Genomic DNA, 25783 nt, shown 5'->3' with positions numbered 1-25783 from the left:
CTGAGAAAAATTTAAATTATATTTTAGAAAATAAATGTAATTACTAATTTGTGCAATAAGGATCCACAGAAACACATGTCCAGAACACAAAGTTATACCTGAAGTCTTTGGGCCATTTATAATAACAACAATTTGCATTTATATAGCCTTTAACATAGTTAAATATTCCGAGGGGATTCACAGGAGCGTTATCAGACAAAATTTTACACCGAGTCGCATAAAGAAATATTCGGACTGGCTTGGTCAAATAGGTTTTAAGGTGCTCTTAAGGAGCGTCTTAAAGGAGACGCTCCTTAAGAGGTGGAGAGGTTTAGGGAGGGAATTCCAGAGCCGTTCTGAATTTTAACCCGAAGCAGCTGAAGGCACAGCTGCCAATTTTAGGGTGATGAAAATCGGGGAAGCACAAGAGGCCAGATTTAGAGGAGCAGTCCAATATATATATGTTACTGTTAGCTTGTGCTACCAATAGTGTAACAAATTATGCAGATACAGAACTATATAAAGCTAGTGCAACCTTTTGTAGAATTCACCGCTCCAGTAATCGTGTCAGATGAATATCCAGTATATATTTTTGGTATGGCTGGGTCCTGGTCCTAAAGGAATTCTGTAAGCTTTGATTAACTAAATATGCACAGTGCCAGCAGCTGACTTTCACTGTTTTCATTCAATGTAAGGAATCTTACAACACCAGGTTATAGTCCAACAGTTTTATTTGAAAATCACAAGCTTTCGGAGGCTTTCTCCTTCGTCAGGTGAGTGTGGGATTCCATGGAAGGTTACCGCATTTATAGTCAGAGAACAATACCTGGTGATTACAGATAATCTTTCCAACTGCCCGTTGTCAAGGCAATCAAAGGAGTCGAATAGTGTTCAGACAGAGAGACATTACGCACAGGACTACTGAATATACAAACGGTCAGAACCCAAAGACAGAGAGAGAGAGAGAGAGAGAGAAACATCCGAAAGGAAGAGAAAGAGAGTGAATGACCAGTTGTATTAAAAACAGATAACTCTTTTTTCGCTGGTGGGGTTACGTGTAGCGTGACATGAACCCAAGATCCCGGTTGAGGTCGTCCTCATGGGTGCGGAACTTGGCTATCAATTTCTGCTCGACGATTTTGCGTTGTCGTGTGTCTCGAAGGCCGCCTTGGAGAACGCTTACCCGAAGATCGGTGGCTGAATGTCCTTGACTGCTGAAGTGTTCCCCGACTGGGAGGGAACCCTCCTGTCTGGCGATTGTTGCATGGTGTCCGTTCATCCGTTGTCGCAGAGTCTGCATGGTCTCGCCAATGTACCATGCTCCGGGGCATCCTTTCCTGCAACGTCGGGAAACACTTCAGCAGTCAAGGACATTCAGCCACCAATCTTCAGGTAAGCGTTCTCCAAGGCGGCCTTCGAGACACACGACAACGCAAAATCGTCAAGCAGAAATTGATAGCCAAGTTCCGCACCCATGAGGACGGCCTCAACCGGGATCTTGGGTTCATGTCACGCTACACGTAACTCCACCAGCGAAAAAAGAGTTATCTGTTTTTAATACAACTGGTCATTCTCTCTCTTTCTCTTCCTTTCGGATGTTTCTCTCTCTCTCTGTCTTTGGGTTCTGACCGTTTGTATATTCAGTAGTCCTGTATGTAATGTCTCTCTGTCTGAACACTATTCGACTCCTTTGATTGCCTTGACAACGGGCAGTTGGAAAGATTATCTGTAATCACCAGGCATTGTTCTCTGACTATAAATGCGGTAACCTTCATGGAATCCCACACTCACCTGACGAAGGAGAAAGCCTCCGAAAGCTTGTGATTTTCAAATAAAACTGTTGGACTATAACCTGGTGTTGTAAGATTCCTTACATTCCTCCATCCCAGTCCATCACTGGCATCTCCACATCATTCATTCTAAGTAACACACTATCACAAACACTAGTATTTTATTATATAGTTTAGTACAGAACAAAAATTACTGGCGGATTCAAGTGAACAAACAGACACCCACTAGTTGTGAGGTTAAGTTGAAAATACATAGGCCTAGAAACTTGATGGCACCACTCCCTTTTATCAAGGGCAAGAATGCACTTAAGCCTCCAATATGGTGGGCAGGGTGTGCTCTCGTGAGCTGGAAGTGTACCATCTACCATATTGGTAAAGGCAAAAAAATGGGTGTCCAGTGCCTGCGCCTGAAGCAAGCATTAGGTCCTTTGCATATGCAAATAAGGGGTCTAATACCTGTTTGCAGTCCTCTGTGCAAAATTGGGTTGCCCTGAATGCAGCCGTTGCCAGGCTGGCTGGGTTCAGGAAAACCAGGTCTAAATGTGGCCCAACCACGAAAATGACGTTTTTAAAAAACAATTACTTGAATGTTGAACCGGGAGGTGCCTTTTTATTTTATTCGTTCATGGGATGTGGGCATCGCTGGCAAGGCCAGCATTTATTGCCCATTCCTAGTTACCCTTGAGAAGGTGGAACGCTGCAGTGCGTGTGGTGAAGGTTCTCCCACAGTGCTGTTAGGAAGGGATATCTACCCCATGCACCTACAGCAAAGAACGGTCTGCGGGACTGCACTTGAGGAGGGCCTCTCCCTCCTCCAGTGCAGTCCCGCGGTCTGTTGCCAGCCCCCGATCATGCCCTCTCCCAATCACCTTCCAGCCTCATTGTCCAGCCTCCTGATCACCTTCTGTTCCTCTTTAAACACTTACCAGAGGCCTCTGCCAGAGATGCAGTGGCCCGCAATTTCAAGACTCTTGTCTGGAGATGCCCAGCATGTGTCCGCAGCTCACCTGTCTCATTTAAAATGGGACCCGAGGCCCAATATCATGTGCACCTAGGGCCTACCTGTTCATGTGCTGATTTATAGGCCAACTACTTTATTTAAGGTATATAAAATTTCCTATGATTTCACATATGATTCATCTTGGCCTTTTTCACTTGCTTCAGCAGTATTTTTTTTTATTCGTTCATGGGATGTGGGCATCGCTGGCAAGGCCAATATTTATTGCCCATCCCTAAATGCCCTTGAGAAGATGGAACGCTGCAGTCCGTGTGGTGAAGGTTCTCCCACAGTGCTGTTAGGAAGGGATATCTACCCCATTCACCTACAGCAAAGAACAGATGGTTTGGGGATAGGTGGGAGATTAAACTAACAACATTTTAGATCGCGACTGCAACATGACTCCAACGTGCCCACTTGCGGGTTTAACGTGGGTGTGTCTGGATGCGCGTGCATCTAAAACCTGGAAGTCATGTCCCCACTTAATGCCGGCGGGCGAATCATTCATAGCCCAATTTACCTACTTGTAGTACTTGAGGTAGGTAATTTTTTTAATTGATTCTGAACCAGAAACAAATTTTACTTCACCAGCATGGGTTTCCCATGGCTTCTGAATCTTGCCAATGAAACGGAGGCGAGATTCATGCAAAAGTTGATTTGGCCCTTTAAACCTATGATTGATACAGCTCAATAAAAGCTCAGGCATTGCAGCTGGTCTCTTAGTTCTCTCAGGCAAAAGTTTGGATGAGAGTTCTTGTTGAGACTGGGAGTTCTTGTGTTGAGACAACTTTAGGAAAACTTTGGAGTCTCAAGATCAGGATGGGAGGGCACAATGGATGTATTCCAGAGGACATCTGAGGAGGAGGAAAATGAACACCGTCATCAGCCACGTTGTATTGTGATGAGATCTGCAGGTGCATAAGACAGAGGTGCGCAACAAGGACCTGAGAACAGCAGAGAGGGACTAACAGAGGAGCCGAGGTCGCAGGAGGCACTACCCACGTGAGAGGGTATACAGGCAGAGGCTGAGCTTCCTGGACCCCCGAGAAGCAATGCCTTTGCAGGCTCAGTTTGAGTCAGCAGGTGGACGGAGACATCTGCAGTCTCCTTCAGGAAGAGCTGTTCCCCACTGGACTACGCATTGCCTGTCGCAGTAAAAGTAACGACTGCCCTCAATATCTTCACCACTGGATCCTTCCATGGTGCCACCAGTGACATCTCCAGAGTGTCTCCATCATCTGTGCATAAGTGTATAAGGCAGGTGATGGATAGGTTGTTTGCCTGGGCATCCAATTACGTGAACTTGCCCCCTGACGACATCAGCCAGAACGAGCGGGCAGTGGGTTTCGCCTCTCTGGCTGGAGCATGGGTGCAGGGCGCAATCGATTGCACACATGTGGCAATCGGAGGACCACCACATAAACCGAAAGGGCTTTCACCCCATCAATGCACAGCTGATATGTGAAGAGATTTATGCAGATGTCCGCCAGATTTCCTGGCAGCTGTCATGGTGCTTTCATTCTGCGCCAGTCCAACATTCCAGATCTCTTCCAAACAGGAGACAGACTTAAGGGCTGGCTCATTGGAGACAAGGGATACCCCATGCAAACATGGCTCATGTGAGGAACCCCACTAATGAGGTGCAACAGCGATACAACCAGAGCCACATGATCACCAGCTGTGTCATTGAGCAAGCCATAGGCATGTTGAAGATATGCTTCAGGTGCCTGAATAGGTCTGGAGGAGACATTCAGTACTCGCCACGGATGGTGTGCAGAATCATCATGGTGTGCTGCGTCCTGCACAGCCTAGCACAACAGGAGGTTTAGAGGTGGAGGAGGACAAAGGCACTTGTCCTTCATCCTCTGTTGGTGACAACACTGAACAAGAGGAAGAGGATGAGAAGGACAAGGAAGAGGACGAGGAGGAGGAATATGATGACGGTGCACCCGTCGCCAGACCTTCCACGCAAATTGTTGTCTGGGATGCCAGGAATGCTCTCATCTATCATTGGTTCTCATAATAAAAGTGTCAAAATAAAGACATTGGGACACTGACGTCGGCTAGCACAACCGCCACCCCCCCCCCCCCACTCCCTTTGCACAAAACAGACCTTCACCCACGCGTACATCCATTGCACATCCGCCCAATGGATACCGTCATGCATTGACATTCATCATGAAGCAAATGAAAGGGCGACTTAACACTCTGGCCCAATAATGGCCAAGACGTGGAATTGGTGATAATCAATAAATTTGATTGTGTCAATATAAAAAAAGGAGCTATCACAAAATGATATTTCTTCAAACACCCTTGTACATATCCTTGGTGAACTACAATTGCTTAAACTTAAACTTCTTACTGCTTCTACATGGTGCTGCCCCATTGGCCTCAGCAGATGTAGTGGCAGGCTGCTCAGATCCCTGTCCTGACTGCTGAGATGCTCTCGGCCTACGACCTCTGGGTTTTGGAGCCCGTAAGGGACCCTCGACTGCTTCACCTGCACCTATGCAGGGTCGGACTCGTACATCGGGTGAGGAGGCAGCATTTTGGGTACTGGTTGGGGGGGTGGGGGGAACGGGTGAGACGTTTGAGCCTTTGAGTGGAGTTCCCACTTCCATGTTCCCTTTTGCCTTCATCCCTCTCCCGGGCCAATAGCACATCACCCCTGCCACTCTGCTGGACAGCAGGTTGGTGAACATATGTGCTGCCTTGTAAGGCCACCGATAAGGTACCTGTCATCCTGTTTAAGGCGGCATACATCTCTTGCACGGCCGTGGTCATGGCTTGTATGGACTTATTTGAGTGCCATGCCTGAAGCTCAGTGATGGTGGCCACTCTCTCCACTACAGACATTCTCGCACTTACATGTGACAACAACCCACTAGTGTTGGAGTTGTACTCCTCCATCCTCTCCACTATTGTGGAGAGTGTGCAAAGGTGCAGCTATACCTCAATCAATCTCCTTCTCAACGATGGCCCCCGGGGTTCAGCATCTGTGTCCAGTTGACCAGAGCTTGGAGAGGATTGCGCCCTCTGATATGGACTCTCCACAGCTTCCCCTGCCACCAGTGTTTGCTTGTGCTCACTTGTGAGTGTTGAATCACCAGGTGACAACCCAACTATCTGGCTAACAGGACCCACAGAAGTGCGAGTCTCTGCACTGATGCATGGCTGTATGTCCTGTGACCCTCAGAAGGAATGAGGTCCTCTGAGGAATCACTATTTTTCATCATGCTACATTCTTCTTGTGCATGTGAAGGCCCTGGAAGACATCGGAACGCGATATGAATTAGTTGTGGAAAAGTAACAATCTTGCCAATCCCCATATTCAGGTTTCTCATACTTCAGTCATTGATGAAATAAAGTCATCATGTGTGTGAAAGATGTTAAAGTTCTGTCACCAGGCATCTGCGGGTTCCCAGTCTCTCCATCTCCGATGGATAGTGATGCAGCTGTTCCACTTATCTCCATGGCCTCCTCCTCTGCATATGTGAGCTGGACTATTTGTGGAGGGCCACCTCCAGTCCTCACCCTCTCCCTTACGTTTTGCGCTCTCTTCTCCCACAAGGAGCGAAAGAACAGACTTGTGAGTGACTGAAGGTGCTATATTCACCCGATGCATGCAGTGCATTGGGTGAGGCTGAATATCATACAGATGCATCAGAGGGTGACTATCAGTCAGGTACATCATATTGCATAAGGATTGGGGTGAGTGGCAGTGGTGGGTGCATAAATGGGGAGGTGAGGAAGTGCTTAGAAAGTGAAGGATGGTTGCTGGTGACACTTACGTGGGTGTGAAGAATGATGTGATGGAGTATGTTTGCCAAGACAAAGTAAAAGGGGGGTGTTGTACAACACAGGATGTGGGTGAATCAGCAAATGAACTCACTTTTCCTGACCTGGTTAGGTCATTAAACCGCTTCCTGCACTGCTGCCAAGACCTGGGCACCGTGCTCCTGCTGCTCACCTCTTCTGTCACCTCCAGCCACACCTTCTTGGTGACAGAACCAGGTTTCTTCCTCCCATCACTTGGGTAAATTACCTCCCTCCTGGTTCTCACTGCACCCAGCAATACTTCAAGTGAATCATCATTAAACCTGGGTGCTGCTTTTGGTCTCCTGGAATCCATACATTCACTTCCTCCTTTCCCCTCCAAAATCCATTTTTGCATTAACCCTTTAAAAAGTGGACCTCAGATCGCGTCACGCGGGTGCTCAGTACACCCGCTGCGCAGCTTGGAGACATGAAACCTGGAAGTAAAATTAATTGCCTTCAATTGAGTTGTGATTGCAGATTCTGACGTGCTCATTTCACTTCTGGGTTCCCCACAAGAAAATCTACCCCCCCCCACCCCTACACCCCGGCTGTCTTCCCATTATTTTGTCCCACTTCCTACTAATTTCTACTCATATTGTTTCTGCCATCTCATTTTCTGATGTTAAATACACCCTTTATAGCTGTAATACCATTCCTTAACACTTCAAGAATTGATTTACCATTCATTTTCAACTTGTGCCAATACTATCACTTACATGAACACTGATATATGCACATTATTCATCATTGTCAAATTATAACCAGAAAAGTGATTTGTTGCGGTGCAACGTTCCTCAACAAACACTATGAAATTCGCCTCCCAGCACAAATCCCTGATTTCTCCCTTCACCAGCACTAAAGAATACCAAAGTGTTGGTGTACTGCATTTTTCAGCCTGCCTAACAAGTGAATCAAATATCCATCTAGTTACCATACTAGCTGCTCATACAGTCACCAATCACTCAGTACACTAACACTGTTTCAAACTACAGTCTGAATTAAAGTGCCTGTTAACCAAACGTTCGGTAAGGATATCAAGGAATACGGGGCAAAGGCGGGTAAATGGAGTTGAGGTACAGGTCAGCCATGATCTAATTAAATGGTGGTACGGTCTCGAGGGGCTGAATGGCCTAATCCTTTACTGTGTTCCTATGCTAACTATAACAGCAGCTGTTACAATAACCAGAGGGAAACTTCCTTCATTCTTAAGCGAACTGAAAGAGAACGAAACACCAACACTTTAAAACATGCCGGTGGTTAAAATTGAAATGATGATGAGGGAAAAACTAAGTGGAAGTGCAAGAAAAATATCTCTTTCCAGTTACCCATGAATTTATAATTTCCCCGGCATTTCTTTGTGATTTTGGGCAGCTTTTCCTTAATCATAACACATATATTTGGCTCCCAAGAGTTATGCTTTATTGAGGGCCTTATGGTTTCTTTAAACCTTGAGGGATCAATCTTGATTGATCATCTAATAATCCCATTTTTTCCTGAATTTACCATTTCTGATTAAGTGCTAGTTTACAATTCAAGAGGGTTGTGTTCTGGTTTCTTTAATTCCTCAATTCTATTGAACTACACATTCTCCTCTGGGAGGGACTGGAAATAAACTGTGAGAACAGGTCACATTTCATTTGTAGTTTCTTATGTTTAAAGAGTATCATTAATAAAATTAGCATTCTGTACACACTAATGAGTTTTGCTCAAGTTTTAAATTAACCACTGCACATGAACGTATTCCGGCAGCAGGACTTTGAAACAAAGCTGGCTCTGAATACAATCTGGTATTTATCATTGTGACTTTGTACGAAGGCAGGCATTATAATTCTCATTTATCCTTTGGTGAAACACTGAAATTAAAATAAAAGCAGAAAAATTATTCTCTCTTTTGAGTTATTTTAGGAAATAATGCAGGAATGGAAGGACTAATGCTACCCAGATGGTACTTTATTCAAGTCTGTGCTGGTAAAATGGATAATACAAGTTTTGCTGCTTTATAGGATCATCATAAATGCCAAATACAGCAAGATTTGGGTGGTATAGTGGGTTAGCACACTGTGCTTTCACCTCTGGGACCTTGGTCTAAGCCCAGGCCAGACCACTAAGATGAAATTATTGTCTCTCTCAGCTATAATGATCCTCCATGAAATTAATTTGAGCAGCCTGAATCCAGTTCTTAATAGGGTAGGTCTACTACACAAAACTGCCTCTAATTCAGTGTGCATAGGTATTAGCTAGCAATCTAATTCAAATGGATCTTAACTATACTGACAATCATGAGGTCCTCTGTCCAAATTCCAAATGTGTGCTCCTGATGTGCAAAGCTTGGGGCCAAGAGCGCTGAAGGTGGAAATTTTCACCAGGAGTTCTTGATACTGAAGCTGGTTAAAAAAAGTGAAAGTGTTCTATTCTCCTGTACTGACATTCTTCATCTTGATGAGCACAACATTTTCTTTTCAAATGCCACACATGGTCAAGCTCTTCGCTTTGACCAATCATCATACCTGGTCGTGCGAGATGTGACTTTTTCTCTTTTACAACTTTTGGCTCTGTTTGACAATAATGAAAGGGGTAATGTTTGATAAATTGAAAATTATTTCAGCGTATACGTGCACGATAATCTATTCAAAGAATTACATTTTGTTCAACATCTATGTACAGACCTTACATATAATAATCCACAAAAAGCTTATGAATAATTATACTGCTTGATGCTAAGTCTGACCCAGTTTAAACAGATACAGCATCATATGACATATGTAAAATTGTTGAAGACATGCAGTATTTTATATAGATTTAACTAATAAAACTCTGCCATGCAACAAACTATATTAACAGAAGTCCAAGATTCTGTAGTCTTTCCCCATAAATCAGTAATTCTGGGTGCTTTAGTGAGATTGCAATTTGATGCCAAAATGGAAAGTTCTTTGCTGTTCACCCATACCACAAGGAACGGGGTAAGATTATCAAAACTCATTTCACATAGGGTCTTTGCAGCCAATAAATTGAGGTTGGATTTAAACATTATCCCAGAGATCAATGTGGTAACCCATTGCATTATCTATCCTTTTTCTTGTTTTTAATTTCTGCAAATATACTGCACCCAGGCCCCATGTTGCACACGCAATGCAGACATATTGATTTAAAAATAAGCCCACTGTTTTTCCATTACTATTTTAAGCCCAAACCAAGGCACTGTTTAAACCATTTAGGCAGAGGCACAATTGTGAGTGAAAGCTAGGAAGGCTGGCAGCAGCCATATTTTTTACTGACATGCCAATAATCTCTAAATTTAAACAAGGTATAAATGTCTGTGCAGATTTAATCCATGTGAACAGTGCTGAAACTACGTAGCCTAAACTCAACTACAATGTCAAATCAAAAAAGATTGTGACTGTGTGTTGCTGCTCACTCCAAGCTTAGTCCTTATTTACTAATAATCACCAGCTTATTCTATCCTTTTCTGCCAATGCCTGTGGCCACTTTCACAGATAGCTCCTTAATATGGCAGGAGATCCCATTTAATTACATCAGAAAGCTGCTGATTCTGAGAAAAATGGATTGGAGATGGCTATTGGATCAAGGTGATCATAAGGACACTTTTCACTATAGGAGTCCGTTTACTTTTACAGTTCTATCATTTTTAGTATCGGCCTATTCATGCTCTGGGGAAGGGGCTGGTGTTTCTCAAAAACTGATTATCTGGTATGTAATATGAAAACCTGAATTTTATGAAATTCAAAACTCAATAGAGAAAATCAGCTCAGAGTCTTGAAAAATGACTAAGAGTTCAGATATTGCATACAATGCAGAAAAAAAGTCCAATATATTTAAACAATTGAAAGGCAGATGCATATTAGTGAAGCTCTTCCCTGAAACCATACTTATAACTGATCACCAGATTACAGTTTAGCAGCATGGTGATTTGAGAGGCTGCTCTATTATTTTCATCAAATGGGATTAGATTATTCATCAATCACTTTGAGATAGGTCACTGTTTGGTCAACATAACTAACACAATATATGAATGAGTGATGGCCAGAACCCATTCTATGAGATTGCTAGTCTTTGATGAACAATAAGTTGCTTCTGTATTATTAATATATTCTCATTTAACATAAGGCCAACTTGAATTATTCACCATTAATGTTGAGATATATGTAATCATACAATACACTATAAAAAGACTGTGAATGAGACAAAGAATACAGGGACTGTGTAGCGTGCTCCAGTTCTATGTAGATGTTGCAACTTCAACTATGAAACGTGAGCCTATAATAAGGTTGTTTGAATTTATTAAAAAATGCACATGCTATATACTATTTACATGAAGGCAATAATTTTAGTTTTTCAATCAAGAAGATCAATTCTACTTGTATAAAATGTCATTGTTCCAGCCTGCTTACATATAGCTGATATCTTATCAATTAGTTTTTTGTCAATGGATTTAATTATCTACATTTGTCAACAAATCTCCAAATAACCTATTATCTAGAATTTCCCTACATCTTGGGGTAAGAATCGTAAACACATTCTTTATAAATAATTTTGCTACAAATAGGCCACAGAGGAAATCTTCCTTGCTTGTGCACTTAAAGGCACAAATGTAGTGACTAATTCCTGTCACAAAAAGTCTGCCAATTAGTTTAACAACCAGTTTGCTTGACTTAACACAATGTACAGAAACAGCCAATTTCTCTAGAAATAAATCAGCATTGCCATTGCATTACAAAATCCTGCAAGCGAAAGATTAAAACAAGAAAAAAAAGACTGATCAGTCAGCAGTGAATTTATCATCACACCACACACAACTCCATGTAAATAGTGTCAATGGAAGGCAGAGCACAATTGGGCATACTTACTTTCTGGTTTGGCTTTAAAAAGAAAGAACACAAGAAGAAGCATAGTCAGTGAGGATACTGGCATTAATGTTACAGTTAGTTGACAAATCTGCTTCTATTCAGTTCAACACACGAGCAAAAAATAAGTAATCATAGCTGGTTTAAAACATTTTTGTTATTCCTGTTTACAAACCATCTCTATTATATTATTTTATATATTATATTTCTACACATATTTGAGTGATATACACTAATAGTGGCATCCTGGTGTTTTTCTTACACAAAAGGCAGTTATGTTTTGTGGTTCAACCCCATAATTCAGGTCCATTGATTTTATGGGTAAATTTATATCTTCAGCACTCCAGGAGCACATATCAGAAATTCATGTGAAAGCCCCCATGATTTCCCATCCATTCATTTCACTTGTATAGGCCTTGATCTCTGCCAAAGCCTACAAGGCTACAGCTCCTTCGGTCTTCGGGTCCTTCTGCCTCTTTAACTGTCCAGCCGCATCTCTTGGCTTTGCCCCATTCCTGTTATGAAATATACAGGAAAACACGTCTCTTCTTCATCCTTCTCACCTTGTGGTTCGGTTTCTTCCTCAGGTTCCCCATCAGAATCGACACAGTAGACCCTGTAATTTTGTCTTTTCTTCTATCGATTCCTCACAGCACTATGATAGGCCTTAGGGGCCTTCTTTTCTTCTATTTTTCTCCAAGCTAGTAGCACCTACTGGCTTCTGGCAACACTTAGCTAAATGGTCCGATTCCGCGCAGTCATGATATTTAACCTTCTCACAGAAACACGGGTCTGGCTGATGATTATTTTTACCACACCTTCAACATGTTTGAGTGACTGTTCATTCTGGAGCTGTTGGAGCCTGTGGCATGTCTGGCAGCAGTCTCCATCCCAAGTGCTATTTCCAGAACTCTAGCTGACGTGAGTTTCCCCTGTATTGATGTTTCTTTCAAACTGTGACTCTTACCATCGAGAAACCCACCAAAAGAAAGGACCATAATTTGCTGTAGCAGGGAGCCTAACGGCATCTGCCATTAGTTAGACTTGCCCTTGCACGTTTAGGTTTTTATTTTTTTTTGCGCAGAAGTAGCTGGAAGTGCGAGCTGATAACATCACAGTGAGGAAAACCAGGCAGCTGGGACCTGAGTGAACAGGGCAAGCAACTGTGTATTTACTTAACCAGTCAGATTGAAGGATTGTGAAATAACCAGCGGAAGGACTGAGAAGGAAATGTAAATTAGAATGGGTGAATTCAATGTCAAATCAGGTACAGAAAGAGAGGGAAAGAAAGATTGGATTAAGAGAGAAAGAGAAAAGAAACAAAAAGAAAAAGTAAGAAAACAAAATTTAAAATCTGACATTTTTAAAATCTCCCCGAAAAATTCAAAATCAGAAGGAATGAGACTCCACACTTGTAATAGTTAATTTTCAGTGCCTGAAACATTGATTGGCAGTAATTAACACTTACCACATCATTAAAAGACTACATAGACTGCAATGGACAAGGATTAACTTTCTGTGGTGAGTTTAGTTCATATCTACTGCACAAATACAGCAATGTCATGTCATTCAACGCATTTCAATGGTGAGGTAGAGAGTGAGATGCCGTTTTCGCGAAACTAATGGTGGAACAGTGCAACTTGGACCAACAACTTATGGATATTTGAGTTTAATTGTGCATCTGCCCCTCGCCTGAAGTTGATGTACCATTTGCGCATAAATAACAGCGAGTGCCATTAGCCTCACCGTTATTTTGACAGCAAAATCTGGGCCAACATGTTGCAAACAGTTTGCTCAGTTCTGCCATAAACTGAGATACATTTTCATCATCTCTTTGCCTCCCCTGATGCCAACATGATAAAAAGAAATTCAGTAACATGGAGACCACTACCTAAGTAACAAAAATATCAAATATTCAATTTTAACAATACACTATCTGTTATCCTGGTCACCACTGTTATGTCTGAATAAACACTCATATTTGGTGTGGTAATAATCAGCTGCTTTTATTTCCAGACCTTCTAGAGTATTCTGTCAAAGAATAACAAAGGAACACAAGAGGAGATCATGGGGCAGAAATCGCTTGGGCAATAATGGAGAGCTCAACAGTGCTCTCTGGTGTTAGTGGCGAAATGGAGGAGCAAGTTCCGACATTTGCACATGCGCAATGAAATGTGAAAATCCAGAACTTGCTCCTAGTGGTTCACCGGCAATATGACAGCTTCAAATTAAAGGGCCATCGCACACTGCAATCAGAGGAATCACTGAAAAAGCGCCAACTTGCTTATCTGCCCAGCTGGAAAGTAACAAATTATGCCACCAAACAGGTACACTTAAAAAATACGGGTATAAACTTAGTTTTAACAGCACGGTAAGTCTTAATGACTGCCAAGCAATTAAAAATTAACTTTTAAAAATATGGAGTTTCATTACTCCTTATTTTAATAGTTTTTGGTCATTAAAAGAAAAATGTAATTAAAAAATTTTTTTTTTTTTACTTTTCCCTTCTGTCTCTTTTATTTAATTCGATAATTTCTCACCCTCTCTTTTTTTCGCTTCTATAACTGTTTTTACATTGGTTTAAAACGTTGTACCTTTCACTTCCTGGTTTAGCGTTCCAAGCTGGCAGAGGCAGCTGTCAAAAATGCTGTGATCTGATTGGTCGAGAGAAGAGCTCAATCCTCTCGCTTCTCCCTGGGTGCTAGCTTCGCCTGAACTGACGCTGGGCTCTTCTCCTCTTCCTATTCCAGGAAGTGCCCGAAGTAAAGACAAGTAAGTTTGTGGGTTAGTATAAATCTATGGAGTGGCAAGCAGTGTTGGTTCACAGCTCTGAGCAATTTCTACCCAATTGCAGTATATTTGGGGGGGCATCTAGTGTTCAGTTAATATGCAAGCAGCATACATTTCATCTGTGAATAAAGACACAACCTGATAATGGACTACAACTTCCAGAATGCACTAGTGTCATTCTTTAAAAATACTGTGTGGAACACTGCTCCAATTTCACGAAGACCCACTAGCAGCAGAAGTTCTTGCTGGCAGCAGAAGCAGGTTGGAAAGCTGATTTATGAGGTGTCAGATTTTCCAATGGGTATTTTTGGGGGTAAAGCTGAAGCTGTGCTACCTGGCTTTCAAAAATTATGCAAAATTGTTGATTTGGCCTATTTCAGTTAAGGGCATTTCTTAAGATTGGCTAATTATGAAATCACCCATTCTGCAACAATGCATTGTGCCTATGATAGATAAACTGCATAACATTCAATAATTATCCCAAAAATTGAGTTAGTGTCAAAATAATGCTGCAATAAGTGCTAAATTATTGCTAACATTAGCACAAGCAGGATAATTCCACATACTTTTATTTAAACATTAATATTATGTAAGGATACTGGAGATCAATAACTCACAAGGGTCCTCGTTAAACCTCTAATAAAGTTGTTGAATCTTCCATTGGTTTCTTACTTTTTTCTGTTTGAGATCAAATGATTTGAGGTTCATCAACAATGACTTCCTTTAGAAGTAATGGGTATAAACTGGAATGGATATGTATTCACTGGACCATCACGACGTGGACATGCAAGTTGCCAAGAATGAAATCCAAGGTAATTCCTAACTTGATTGTCTTAATAACTTACAAGAACCTCTATCCCCTCTGAGATGCTAGGTGATTATATGAAAGTATGATTCTATATAGATTCAGTCCACTAACAAGTTCCCTTGATGAAGCCATAAATCATGAGCTAGCAAAATCAATAATGCATCAAGGAGACAGACTGAACAATCTATTCACTCTTTTGAAGAACTGCTTGAATATGGAAATAAGTTGTCCGCAAGTTTGGGAATACTGACATAAAGAGGATCTTCTGAATGGAGGCCCTGTCATTTTAAGCAGTATATCACGTCAATCATCTCTGGGTAACATTACAAGCTTAATGAGGCAGAGCAACATATGGGTATGCTCCAAGCTACTTAACACTTTGGGGTTAACCACAAGTGACATGATGTCAATATCTTGCAAATGACTTTCAGCATCATTAGTTGTTTCCTTCCTGCATTTATATAGTGTTAATTTTTTTATAAGCGCTTGAGGTACCTTAAATTTGACAGCAGAGGGACAAATATACTTCTGTACTAAACTATTAATTGAAGTAGGGATATTTCTGGAAAATTATACCTTAAAATCCATTGTAAAGCTCTTGTTTTCATATAGGTTGTTACGGCCTGCAAACATGCAATGTAATGTTGAAATCTGTTCAGAAAAATTTTTACACCAATGCACCAAAAAACTTTTTGGTTTGCACATTCATCTGCATTTTAAAGTGGCTAATGCTTACCCTGTGGGTTTTAGCTGCATGATATGTGCCATAGTTTATTATTTGTAAATGTCACAAAACAATGTCAACAACAATAAGGGCATCTCTGACCACTTCCTTATATCCCCCACCACCCACCTCTTCCTACTGTCTTTCAACCCCTCTTCTGCATTCATCCCACAAACTTTGCTAGATCTGGTCCAACCACTTCAAGCTTTACCAGATGTCACTCTCCTTTGCCAAAACTGCCCACTACTCTAGGGTCATTCAGAGGGCAAAGGTATCCAGGTTCCTCTTCTTTTCTACTAACTGCCTCTTTAAACCCCTCTCCCTTGCCCGCTTCCTCCTCACCTCTAACAGTGTGAGGAGCTCATGGATTTCTTTGTCACTGTAAGAATATGGTTTATAACCAAGCATGGTCAAATATCCCATCTCGCATAGCTCACATAAAGCTACCAAGCATCTTAGCAAGAGGACGGATGTTAAAGGGGGCGGAGAAGTCGTGTCTTGATGTGTGTGAACAAGACAGTTTATAAAAGACATAGAATGCTGAAACGTCAGAACTATCAAACACCCAAAGGTCAAGAGATGGCCCATATCTAGATTCTATTAATGCCAGAAGGTAGTTTACACCAAAACAAGAGATGTGGTTGCTATGAAACCGACGTTGGTGGGTCATGCAAAGCCGAATAGGGGGGCTGTACTCAGATAAGAAAGGCCACACATTCCTCAGAGGAACATAACAGCTTGTAAACAGAGATGAGGGTTGAGGTAATTAGTTACGTTATGTAAAACAGCTTATCTTGAGTTGCTAACGTGGCATCAGCATGATGGGAGGACTTATGACTAGAAGGCCGGAGATGCTTATATACAGAACATAGCAGCCAAATAGTATAAAGATAGAGCATGCGCCCACCCAAAAGTTAGAGCTCTCGAGAGGACAGTCGGAAGTTCATTTGAGTTTGCGGGCAAACCAGCTTGTATTGATCGCTTGTCATTTAATGTAATCTGAAGACAGTTGTATTATACTACAAAACTGTTGTGAGTCAATCTATTAAAACTTGTTGTTTAATAACCAGTCAGGTCAGAATCAAGCGAAAGTTATTGTTGAAGAATTAACAACCCTTTGGTTACAACAGCATCAGAAATATCTGCTAACGGTCACCAAAATACACACCATCAGTTCAGCAACCTTTGCTACTTGCTCCCTTTCCCATCCTGAAAGTGTGCGGTAGTACAATGGTTGTGGACTCATAATCCAGCAGCCTAGACTCATTATCCAGAGAACATGAGATCAAATCCTGCTATGGCAGCTTGAGAATTTGAATTTAGTTAAAAAAAATCTGGAACTAACAAGCTGGTATCAGTAAAACGTAACCATGAAGCTGCTGGATTGCTATAAAAACCCAATTGATTCATTAATGTCCTTTTGGAAAGGAAATCTGCCATCCTTACCTAGTTTGGCCTCCCACTCGAGAGACTTGAGCACATAATCTAGGCTGACACTACAGTGCAGTACTGAGGGAGTGCTGCACTGTCGGAGGTGCTGTCTTTCGGATAAGCGTTAAACCGGGGCCCCGTCTGCCCTCTCAGGTGAACGTAAAAGATCCCATGGCACTATTTCGAAGAAGAGCAAGGGCGTTCTCCCCGGTGTCCTGGCCAATATTTATTCTCCAACCAACATCACAAAAAAACAGATTATTTGGTCATTGCTGTTTGTGGGACCTTGCTTTGCGCAAATTAGCTGCCATGTTTCCTACATTGCAACGTGAGATTCGTGCTGCCTGGTCATTTACCTGATTCTGGTGAGCAGCCAGGCGTGGCTGCGCTGTTGAATGGCTTCTCTCCAGGAGGGGGGCCCTGATATCGCGTGAGTGGCTCACATATCTTAAAGGCAGCTTGCATCTCTTAAAGGCAGCCTGCACCCCTTATTTGCAAAATATAAGACACAGGTCCGCACGGAGTCTGAACGGAGATCAGACCTCGCACACGTAAAACACAGATGCAGGTCCCATCCCTATGTTTACAAATCGTTGAGTTATGTTAAAACATTGAATAAAGGTTGCGCACTACTAAATCCCACATCCTCCAATCTGCACGCCAGACTTCACCAATCTGCCGATCTGAGTTTGTACCAGGCCTGCGAGAGAGCGTGTACCAAGGTTCTCTGCTGATGCAGTAGAGGCCTTGGTGCAAGACGTGGAAGGAGGGGCTTCCTATATCCACAGGGGGGGCAAGAGGCAGTTCAATGCTTTGACATGAGCGGTCAAGGTGAGTGAGGTCAACTGTCAAGTGTCTGACCAACTGCATCACTAGCCGCATCCACTGCTCCACACACTACAAACCCCATCACCCACATACCAACAAACTCTTTCAATCAGTACTCAACTCTTCCAATCAGATGCTTGTTGTAAGCTGCACACCCACAACTCACAGGTCACACACACTAGCAGCTATTCAACCATGACAGGCACATCACCCAAACATCCTACAGGACACTCACTGACATAAGTCCCGTTTTCTTGCAGGAGAAGGTGGTGCACAACAGGAGGCAACAAGTGGCAGTGGCATTTAACCCCTCGAGCCTGTTCTGCCATTCAGTGAGATCATGGTTGATCTGTGACCTAATTCCATATCCCTTAATACCTTTGGTTAACAAAAATCTATCAATCTCAGATTTAAAATTCACAATTGAGCTAGCATCAACTGCCGTTTGCAGAAGAGATTTCCAAACTTCTACCACCCTTTGCATGTAGAAGTGTTTCCTAACTTCACTCCTGCAAGTCCTGGCTCTAATTTTTAGGCTATGTCCCCTCGTCCTAGTATTCAAGTATAGGAGACGTCCGCAAACAGGCACAAATGCATCAGCAGCCAGAAGCATTAATCCAGCAAATAACCTTTAAATTAGGTTTGGGCCGTATTTATAGCCCATGATGTATAATCCTTGGTCCAGAAAATAACTTTCTCAACATATAGAAAAAGGCTGATGAAACAAAAAAGCTTACTCACTTTTTATTACTAAATTTGTCTTTTGCTGCATAGTGTCACTTATAAAATAAATTAAAAATACATAACAAAATAAAATTAATCAAGGTAGAAGTTCATTCAACCTTTGTACTCCTTTCATTTAAACTTATCAGGATAGATTTTCTGAGTCCTCACTCAGGGCGAGGTAGCTGGGCCACTGCAAGTGTGGTTTGGAAAATCATAGTTAGCATGTCCATGATTTTCCAATTCGTGCTGGGCTAGGTATCTCATCATAAGTGAGGACTTGGAAATTCTACCCAATCTAGTCAACGTTGGAGAGAAAACTAATCAAAGACAGAAATCAAATATGTGGAAATTATTGAATAAAATAGCACACACGCAGTTTAAAGCTGCAAAACGTAATCTTAGAAACACACATCTGGGCTGTTCAGATGTCTTAAATGTGCAAACTAATTTGTTATTAATATTTTTGGAAATATGAATCTAGGTATCAAGTGACTGCACCAAGCAGAAGTGGTAAAATGTAAATTTAAATGAGTTTAGTTACAACACAGCTTCATAGCAGCAAGTTTTCTTCAGAAGAGTGAACTTTAGTTGAAATTGCTTATGAGAACAGCTCAGATCCTTGGCAGCACATATTTGTGTAATTCATAGCGTAACAGGAAGATAAAACAGCTTGTGAGGGTCAATGGTAAAGGTATGTTAAGAGTGCTGTTAAAAAAAAGTGAATGACTTAGTTATTTATGACATTATAAATCATTTTAGCATGGCCGAACCAATCAGGATTAGGTGCTCCAGTCCTCACAGGGCATTTTCAGTGAATGAAGAGGTGCCTTGAATGTGTGCACTCAACCGTGGTGTGATTTCAGGTTTTCATGGTACCTCTTTATGCGCTGGTTTGATTTATGAAAACAATAGATGCCGCTGGGAAACATTTATCCAAGTTGAGAGTGCCCTTGCTTTACTCTGGCACATAGTTTGAACACCTCACAATTTCAAAGCATGTGGGTGAATCTCGTAAGGTCCCCATTAGCACTAATGTAGGTGTTGCCAGGCACCATTATAAAATTATGTCATATCATTTCATTACCAGTGAACTCAAAGATTGCTCTCAGAAGCTGTAATATGTTATTTATTATCATTCCATGGGGTAGAAATTCATCTTGAATGGTGGCGCAAGGCGGATGGTATCGCTTGGGCCGTCTGTTTTACACCCTGCCCGATATCCTGTTCCATTGAAGACGTAACACTCCAGTACATTGTTGAGGAGTGCTACATTGTCAGAGGTGCAAGTCTTTAGATGAGATATTAATCAAGGCCCCATCTGCCGGATCAGGTGGGTGTAACAGGTCCTGTGACACTTTTTGAAGAAGAGCATAGAGTTCTCATGGCATCCTGGCCAACATTCTTCCCTCAACCAACACCAACAAAAAACCGATTCATTGTCATTCAATTCATTGCTGTTTGTGGGATCTTGCTGTGTGCAAATTGGCTGCTGCATTTGCTGACATAACAACAGTGACTGCACTTCATGTGAAGCACTTAGAGATGTTTCTCAGAAAAGTGATGAGGTGCTGTATAAATTTAATCCTTTCTTTATCTCTAATAACGATCAACTTGAAGTTTAGAAATGCATTTCCACAGCTGCACAGCAAACTTTATTACCTTTCTCCTTTGGCTTGATTGTAGCCTTTCTCTGCTTTGCTTTTTCAATCTCTACCAAATAAAATGAATGATGTAGTTATCCAAAATATGCATTAATACAATACATATTTATTTGAGAAATATTAATAACCCTTTTGCTTTGACACCAATAACTTTCACAGGGAGCTTGGGCCTGAGAAATCTTTAAAGTATATTTAAGAAAATAAACATAATTACTAATTTGTGCAATAAGAATCTACAGAAACACATATCTAGACCACAAAGTTATATCTAAAGGCTCTGGGACCTATATGTATTGGAGACTGTTACTGTTGGCTAGTGCTGCTAATGGCGTAATAAATTATGCAGATACAGAACTGTATAAAGCTAGTGCAACCTTTTGGTGAATTCCCTGCTTTAGTAATCGTGTCAGATCTGTATCCAGTATATATTTTTGGTATGGCTGGATCCTGGTCCTAAAGGATTCTGTAAACTTTGATGAATTAAATGTGCATAGTGCCAGCAGCTGACTTTCACTGTTTTCATTCAAGTAACACACTATCACAAACACTAATATTTTAGTACAGAACAAAAATTACTGGCTGATTCAAGTGAACAAACAGGCACCCACTAGAGGTGAGACTAAGTTGAAAATACATAAGCCTAGAAATTTGATAGCATCACGCCTGTTTTTCAAGTACAAAAGGGCACCTATCCATTCTATATGGTGGGCGGAGTTCGCGTGCTCATTACACACTGGAATTGTACCACCCGCCATATTGGTAAAGGCAGAAAAAGGGCCCAGCTGAAACAGGTGTTAGGCACTTTGCATATGAAAATAGAGGGCCTGATGCCTGTATGAGGACCCCTTTGTAAAATTGGGCTGCCCTGAACACGGCCTGCGCCAGGCCAGCTGCATTCAGGAAAACATCGTCCACATGCAGCCGCCAAAAATAAATAAGTTTTTTTTAAATTACATACCTGCATGTGGTGCCGGGAGGTGCAGGGATGCTTTTCCTGGCTCCAATGCAGTGCCAAATCACGGAACTTATCTTTAGGACAGTGATAATTTTAATGAATTTTAATTGCCCAAGCCAAGATGAAATTGTATAATGACGTCAGTTTACATGAAAGCTGTAATTACTGGTATTACTTAGACTGCCAGATTTCTGATTGCGGGGGGCGGTTGCAGAGTCCAGGCCAAAATTTAGGACTGGACCCCAGGTGGGCTCCACTTCAGTCACTCAAAGGCTTTGTATGCCAGGTTCATTCCAGTGTCCCTCCCTGGAGCTCATGAACTCCCTTCCCAAACCTCTTTGCCTCTCTACCTCGCTCACTTCCTTTAAGACACTGCTACCTCTTTGACAAAGCCTTTTGACTTATGGTCCCTAGTTCTGGTCTCCCCCGCAAGTAGAAACATCTTCTCTACGTCTACCCTATCAAACCCTTTCATAATCTTAAAGACCTCTATCAGGTCACCACTCAGTCTTCTCTTTTCTAGAGAAAAGAGCCCCAGCCTATTCAATCTTTCCTGATAGGTGTAACTTCTCATTTCTGGCATCATCCTAGTAAATCTTTTCTGCACCTTCTCCAGTGCCTCTATATCCTTTTTATAGTGCGGAGACTAAAACTGTTTGCAGTACTCCAAGTGCGGTCTAACCAAGGTTCTGTATAAGTTTAGCATAACTTCTCTGCTTTTCAATTCTATTCCACTAGAAATGAACCCCAGTGCTCGATTTGCTTTTTTAATGGTCTTCTTTACCTGCATCGCTACTTTTAGTGGTTTGTGTATCTGTATCCCTAAATCGTTCTGCTCCTCTACCCCATTTAGACTCTTATTTTCCAAGGAGTATTTGGCCTCCTTATTATTCCTACCAAAATGTACTACCTCACACCTATCCATATTGAAATTCATTTCCCAATTACATGCCCATTCTGCAATTCAGAATGGGTGGTGGCAGAAGTTCAACCCACTCCAGCTCACTGCATTAACTAGATGCAAGCGGATTTGAGCTGTGAACAGGTGTCCCTGCATCTTGCTAGAAATCCTGCCTCTGCAGGCTTCCCGTGCCTGACACATGCCATGGGACACTGTTGGGCCCAAGGATGTATCAGCTAATTGTAACTGAATAAGACAGACTTGAAGCTGTATGAACAGATATAATTTTTTGATTCATTTGACAGTCAGCAAAGAACCACTTACTTCTTTCTTTGCCTTTGGATGGTTCAACTGAAAAGATTAAAAATCTGTGTTAGGAAATTCTATTTGTACAGTGAAATTTTTGTTTTCTCTTATTTATTCACAAAAAACATTTCAAGAAATTGGGATTCATTATTATTTATAATTTCTAAACTTAATGAGCATTATTTTCTCTTTAACATACCAGCACTAAAAGAAATAACTTTTTACCTTATCATGTCCTCAGGTGCTCTCAAAGGGCTTTACAATCAATGGCTTACTTTTGAAATTCAGTCAAAATTTACCCCCTCGTTTCTGTAACAGAGGGTTTCAGTCCCTAAAACCAGCACCACCCTAAACAGAGGGTCTGCTCATTCATTCACTTATTTATTGTTTGTGCAATCTTGCTGTGTGCAAATTGGCTGTCGCATTTGCCTACATAACTACAGTGAATTAACGTCAGAAATAACCTGTTGATTATAATACTTTGGAACACCCTAAGGATGTGAAAGGCACTATATAAGTACAAGTTCTTTCTTTCTTTAAAGGGAAAATTGGTGCAAAGCACTGCAGTTACAATGAAATGCATTTAATTATTTAACTTTTATCTACTTAAGGAATCCATGTACTTATAATAAAGCTTTGTTTGATATTACATTTGAAATAAGTTCCTTCTAGTTCTTGATATTATATCATGTTTGTGGAAACATGTGTGTGGGACAAACTTGCCTTCACATTGACTAAAAACAGCTTCAAATTAAGTTTTACCTACTTTTCTCTTTAGTAGGCTTTAGCTTTTCTTTCTTTGACTCTATAAACAACAAGAAAGGTTTGGTATTACTTATTGTAGCAGAGTGGCTCGGGGCCCTGATCCCCAAGTAAGGGAGTGGCCCTTTTAAGAAACCTCCCCTTTAAGAGGAGAGGTATGGCCGTTTTAAGAGACATCACCTTTAAGAAGTGATTAAGGCTGGAGTGGGTGGAGACCTTACCCAGTCAGGTAAGAGTTAAAAGGGCAAGGCACAAGAGAAACAGGGCTGCTGCTGAGACAGTGCCCCGTGAACACAGTCCAAAGAGGAAGTTAGCAAGGGGGTCTGTTGGGCCGCTCAAGAGAGGACCAATTGGTTCAGCAAAAATCCTGGGGTAAAGCGCATGCGTTGCTGCACGACAGGAAGCAACATGCTGTGTACAATAAGGTGTTGTGGATAAAGAAGTTGATGTCCTAAACCACGATCGTGATGGGGACGAGTTCTGGAAACTCTAAAGAAATACTGGTAGCTGACATTAAGGAGTTTGAGGATAAGTACAATTACACATTCCCAGAGGGTACCGTAGTAGAGGCCTCTAGGAGTGTGCTGGGGAAGGAGCATACGGAATTTTTCAGGAAACCATGGCCCGTTCTGAGGAGATGCGGAAGCCCAGAAAGGGTCGCAGACAAAGGCCTTGGACGTCTGTTCGTAACCAAAACAGCCCTGTAGAAGGCTTTCCCCAGGATGAGGGAGAGATCAGTGACATGTACTTATGTGGTAACAGTCAGGAGCAAAATGGCATGGAGTGGGTCCTCAAATTGCAGGCCGAGTTGGAAGACGACGCTGGAGCTCTGGGGAGGACTGAGGCCAAAGCCACCAAACTGGCCAAGGAGGTGTCAAGTTTGGAGTCCCACCTAAAAGACACCCAGGAGCTGCTCCAGGAAGAGAAGAAAAAGAGGCTGAAGCTGGGGCAGCAGATGGCCTCCCCGCAGGCTCAGTTGGCGAATAGCGAGAAGAGACGGGCGCTGGATAGGCAGGTCAACGAGCTACACAAGGAGCTCAAGTGCCTCAACAAGTAGCACCAGGCTGAGAGGGAGGATCTGATGAGCTCCTTGGACGGTATAGGTAAGAGCATACATGAGCTGGAGAAGGGGAAGAGTAGCAGGTGGCAGAGATGAGGACTCAGTTGGAGGAGCAGGCCGATGAGCTACAGGACATCGTGGACGCCAAACTCCGCCTGCAGGTCAACCTGCAGTTCACAAGGGAGAGATAAGCCAGCTAACGGTGACTGTCTCCAGCCTCCAACAGTCAGTCAACGAGATGGTTGATCAGAAGGAGCTGCTCGAGCAAACTGTGAGGGTTCAGGAGGAAAGGCTGACCAGACAGCTTGATGCATTGAACATGGAGATCATGAAGCTCCACAACTCCTTGATGCAAAAAGACGTGGAGCTGGAGGAAGAGAAGAAACTGAGGCACCAGCTGGCAGAAGACTCGCATAGTAAAGAGCGGGCGGCCCAGCAAGTTCTCCTTGATCTCCGCTGGTAGAGAGGCCCTCGAAGAAGCCCTGAGGGCTAAATAAGATGCGATGCTCAGTTTTGAGAGTGATATGGAAGCCAAAAGAGAGAGTAAGTTGTAACAAGTGGCCGTACTGAAGGAAGAGGTGGAAAGGATGTGTAACGAGAAGGCTTCTGTTGTCCTGCACTTTGAGACATTGAAGGTTGAGAAGGAGGCTGAGCTAGAGAGGCTCACTAAACTGAAGACCTAGAGAGAGGAACGAGCTGGCATAGAAGATGCAAGAATTGGATACCGAGGTCGCGGAGCTGACCTCTCAAAACCAGAGCCTCCAGTCCGCTTATGAAACCCATGTTGAAACGGTTGTAGCTCTTCAAAGGAAGCAAGAGGTGATTGAAGGTCAAAGGAGGCAGTCCATCGATGAACAGGTGGAAAGATCTGCAAAACCACAGAGTGACCTTTCCGACGCACCAATGATGGTCAAGGAGATTGAAGGCAACTTTAAGAGTACAGGAACAAGTTGGCCGGTCTCGAGGCCAGTCCTCGGAATAACTCTCGTTAGCAGGTGACTATCGGAGGGTTGGAAAACGATCGGAAGAGGTGTAGAGGCTTCGTAGGAGGTTGCATTTTGGAAGGAAAAGGTCAAGGTTGCTCAACAAAGAGAGGTTCAGAGGGAAAGGACCAATGATGAGTTGAAGGAGCAGGCTGCTCGATGCAGAGAGGCCATCGAAATCACTACGACTGTGGGAGTGTCTGAAGTTGTATATAGTGAAGTAGCTCCTGAATCAAAGGGTCTAACTTTGGAAAGTGACCATGAAGTAAAATTACACTCTGCTTCGGTTGACCAATTTCAAGCTGTACAAAAGGGGACAATGGTGGATCTTTCTGAATTTGAGAGTTCAGAGTCCCATGAAGCGGGGCTCCTTCTGACTGCAATAACTTGCTCTTCTACGG

At 42.4% G+C, this 25783-nt stretch overlaps 1 protein-coding gene across 50 annotated transcripts in view; it reads right to left on the bottom strand.

Annotated features, from left to right (window-relative positions):
* Positions 1 to 25783, bottom strand: part of trdn (triadin) — a 471335-nt gene that overhangs the window by 176439 nt on the left and 269113 nt on the right. For 48 of the 50 annotated variants that reach the window (XM_067984607.1, XM_067984633.1, XM_067984632.1 and 45 more), the window contains 5 exons: positions 23344 to 23382; positions 22596 to 22622; positions 20414 to 20464; positions 11451 to 11462; positions 9093 to 9137 (listed from right to left, as the gene is read on the bottom strand). In XM_067984607.1, the coding sequence (XP_067840708.1) occupies positions 9093 to 9137; positions 11451 to 11462; positions 20414 to 20464; positions 22596 to 22622; positions 23344 to 23382 (174 nt within the window). The remainder of the gene's footprint in view (positions 1 to 9092; positions 9138 to 11450; positions 11463 to 20413; positions 20465 to 22595; positions 22623 to 23343; positions 23383 to 25783) is intronic. The other 2 variants (XM_067984610.1, XM_067984620.1) reach the window with 2 other exon arrangements.

The sequence above is a fragment of the Heptranchias perlo genome, chromosome 5 (assembly GCF_035084215.1).
Source record: "Heptranchias perlo isolate sHepPer1 chromosome 5, sHepPer1.hap1, whole genome shotgun sequence".
Taxonomy (NCBI): Eukaryota; Metazoa; Chordata; class Chondrichthyes; order Hexanchiformes; family Hexanchidae; genus Heptranchias; species Heptranchias perlo.
This window is presented reverse-complemented; position numbering and strand designations above follow the sequence as displayed.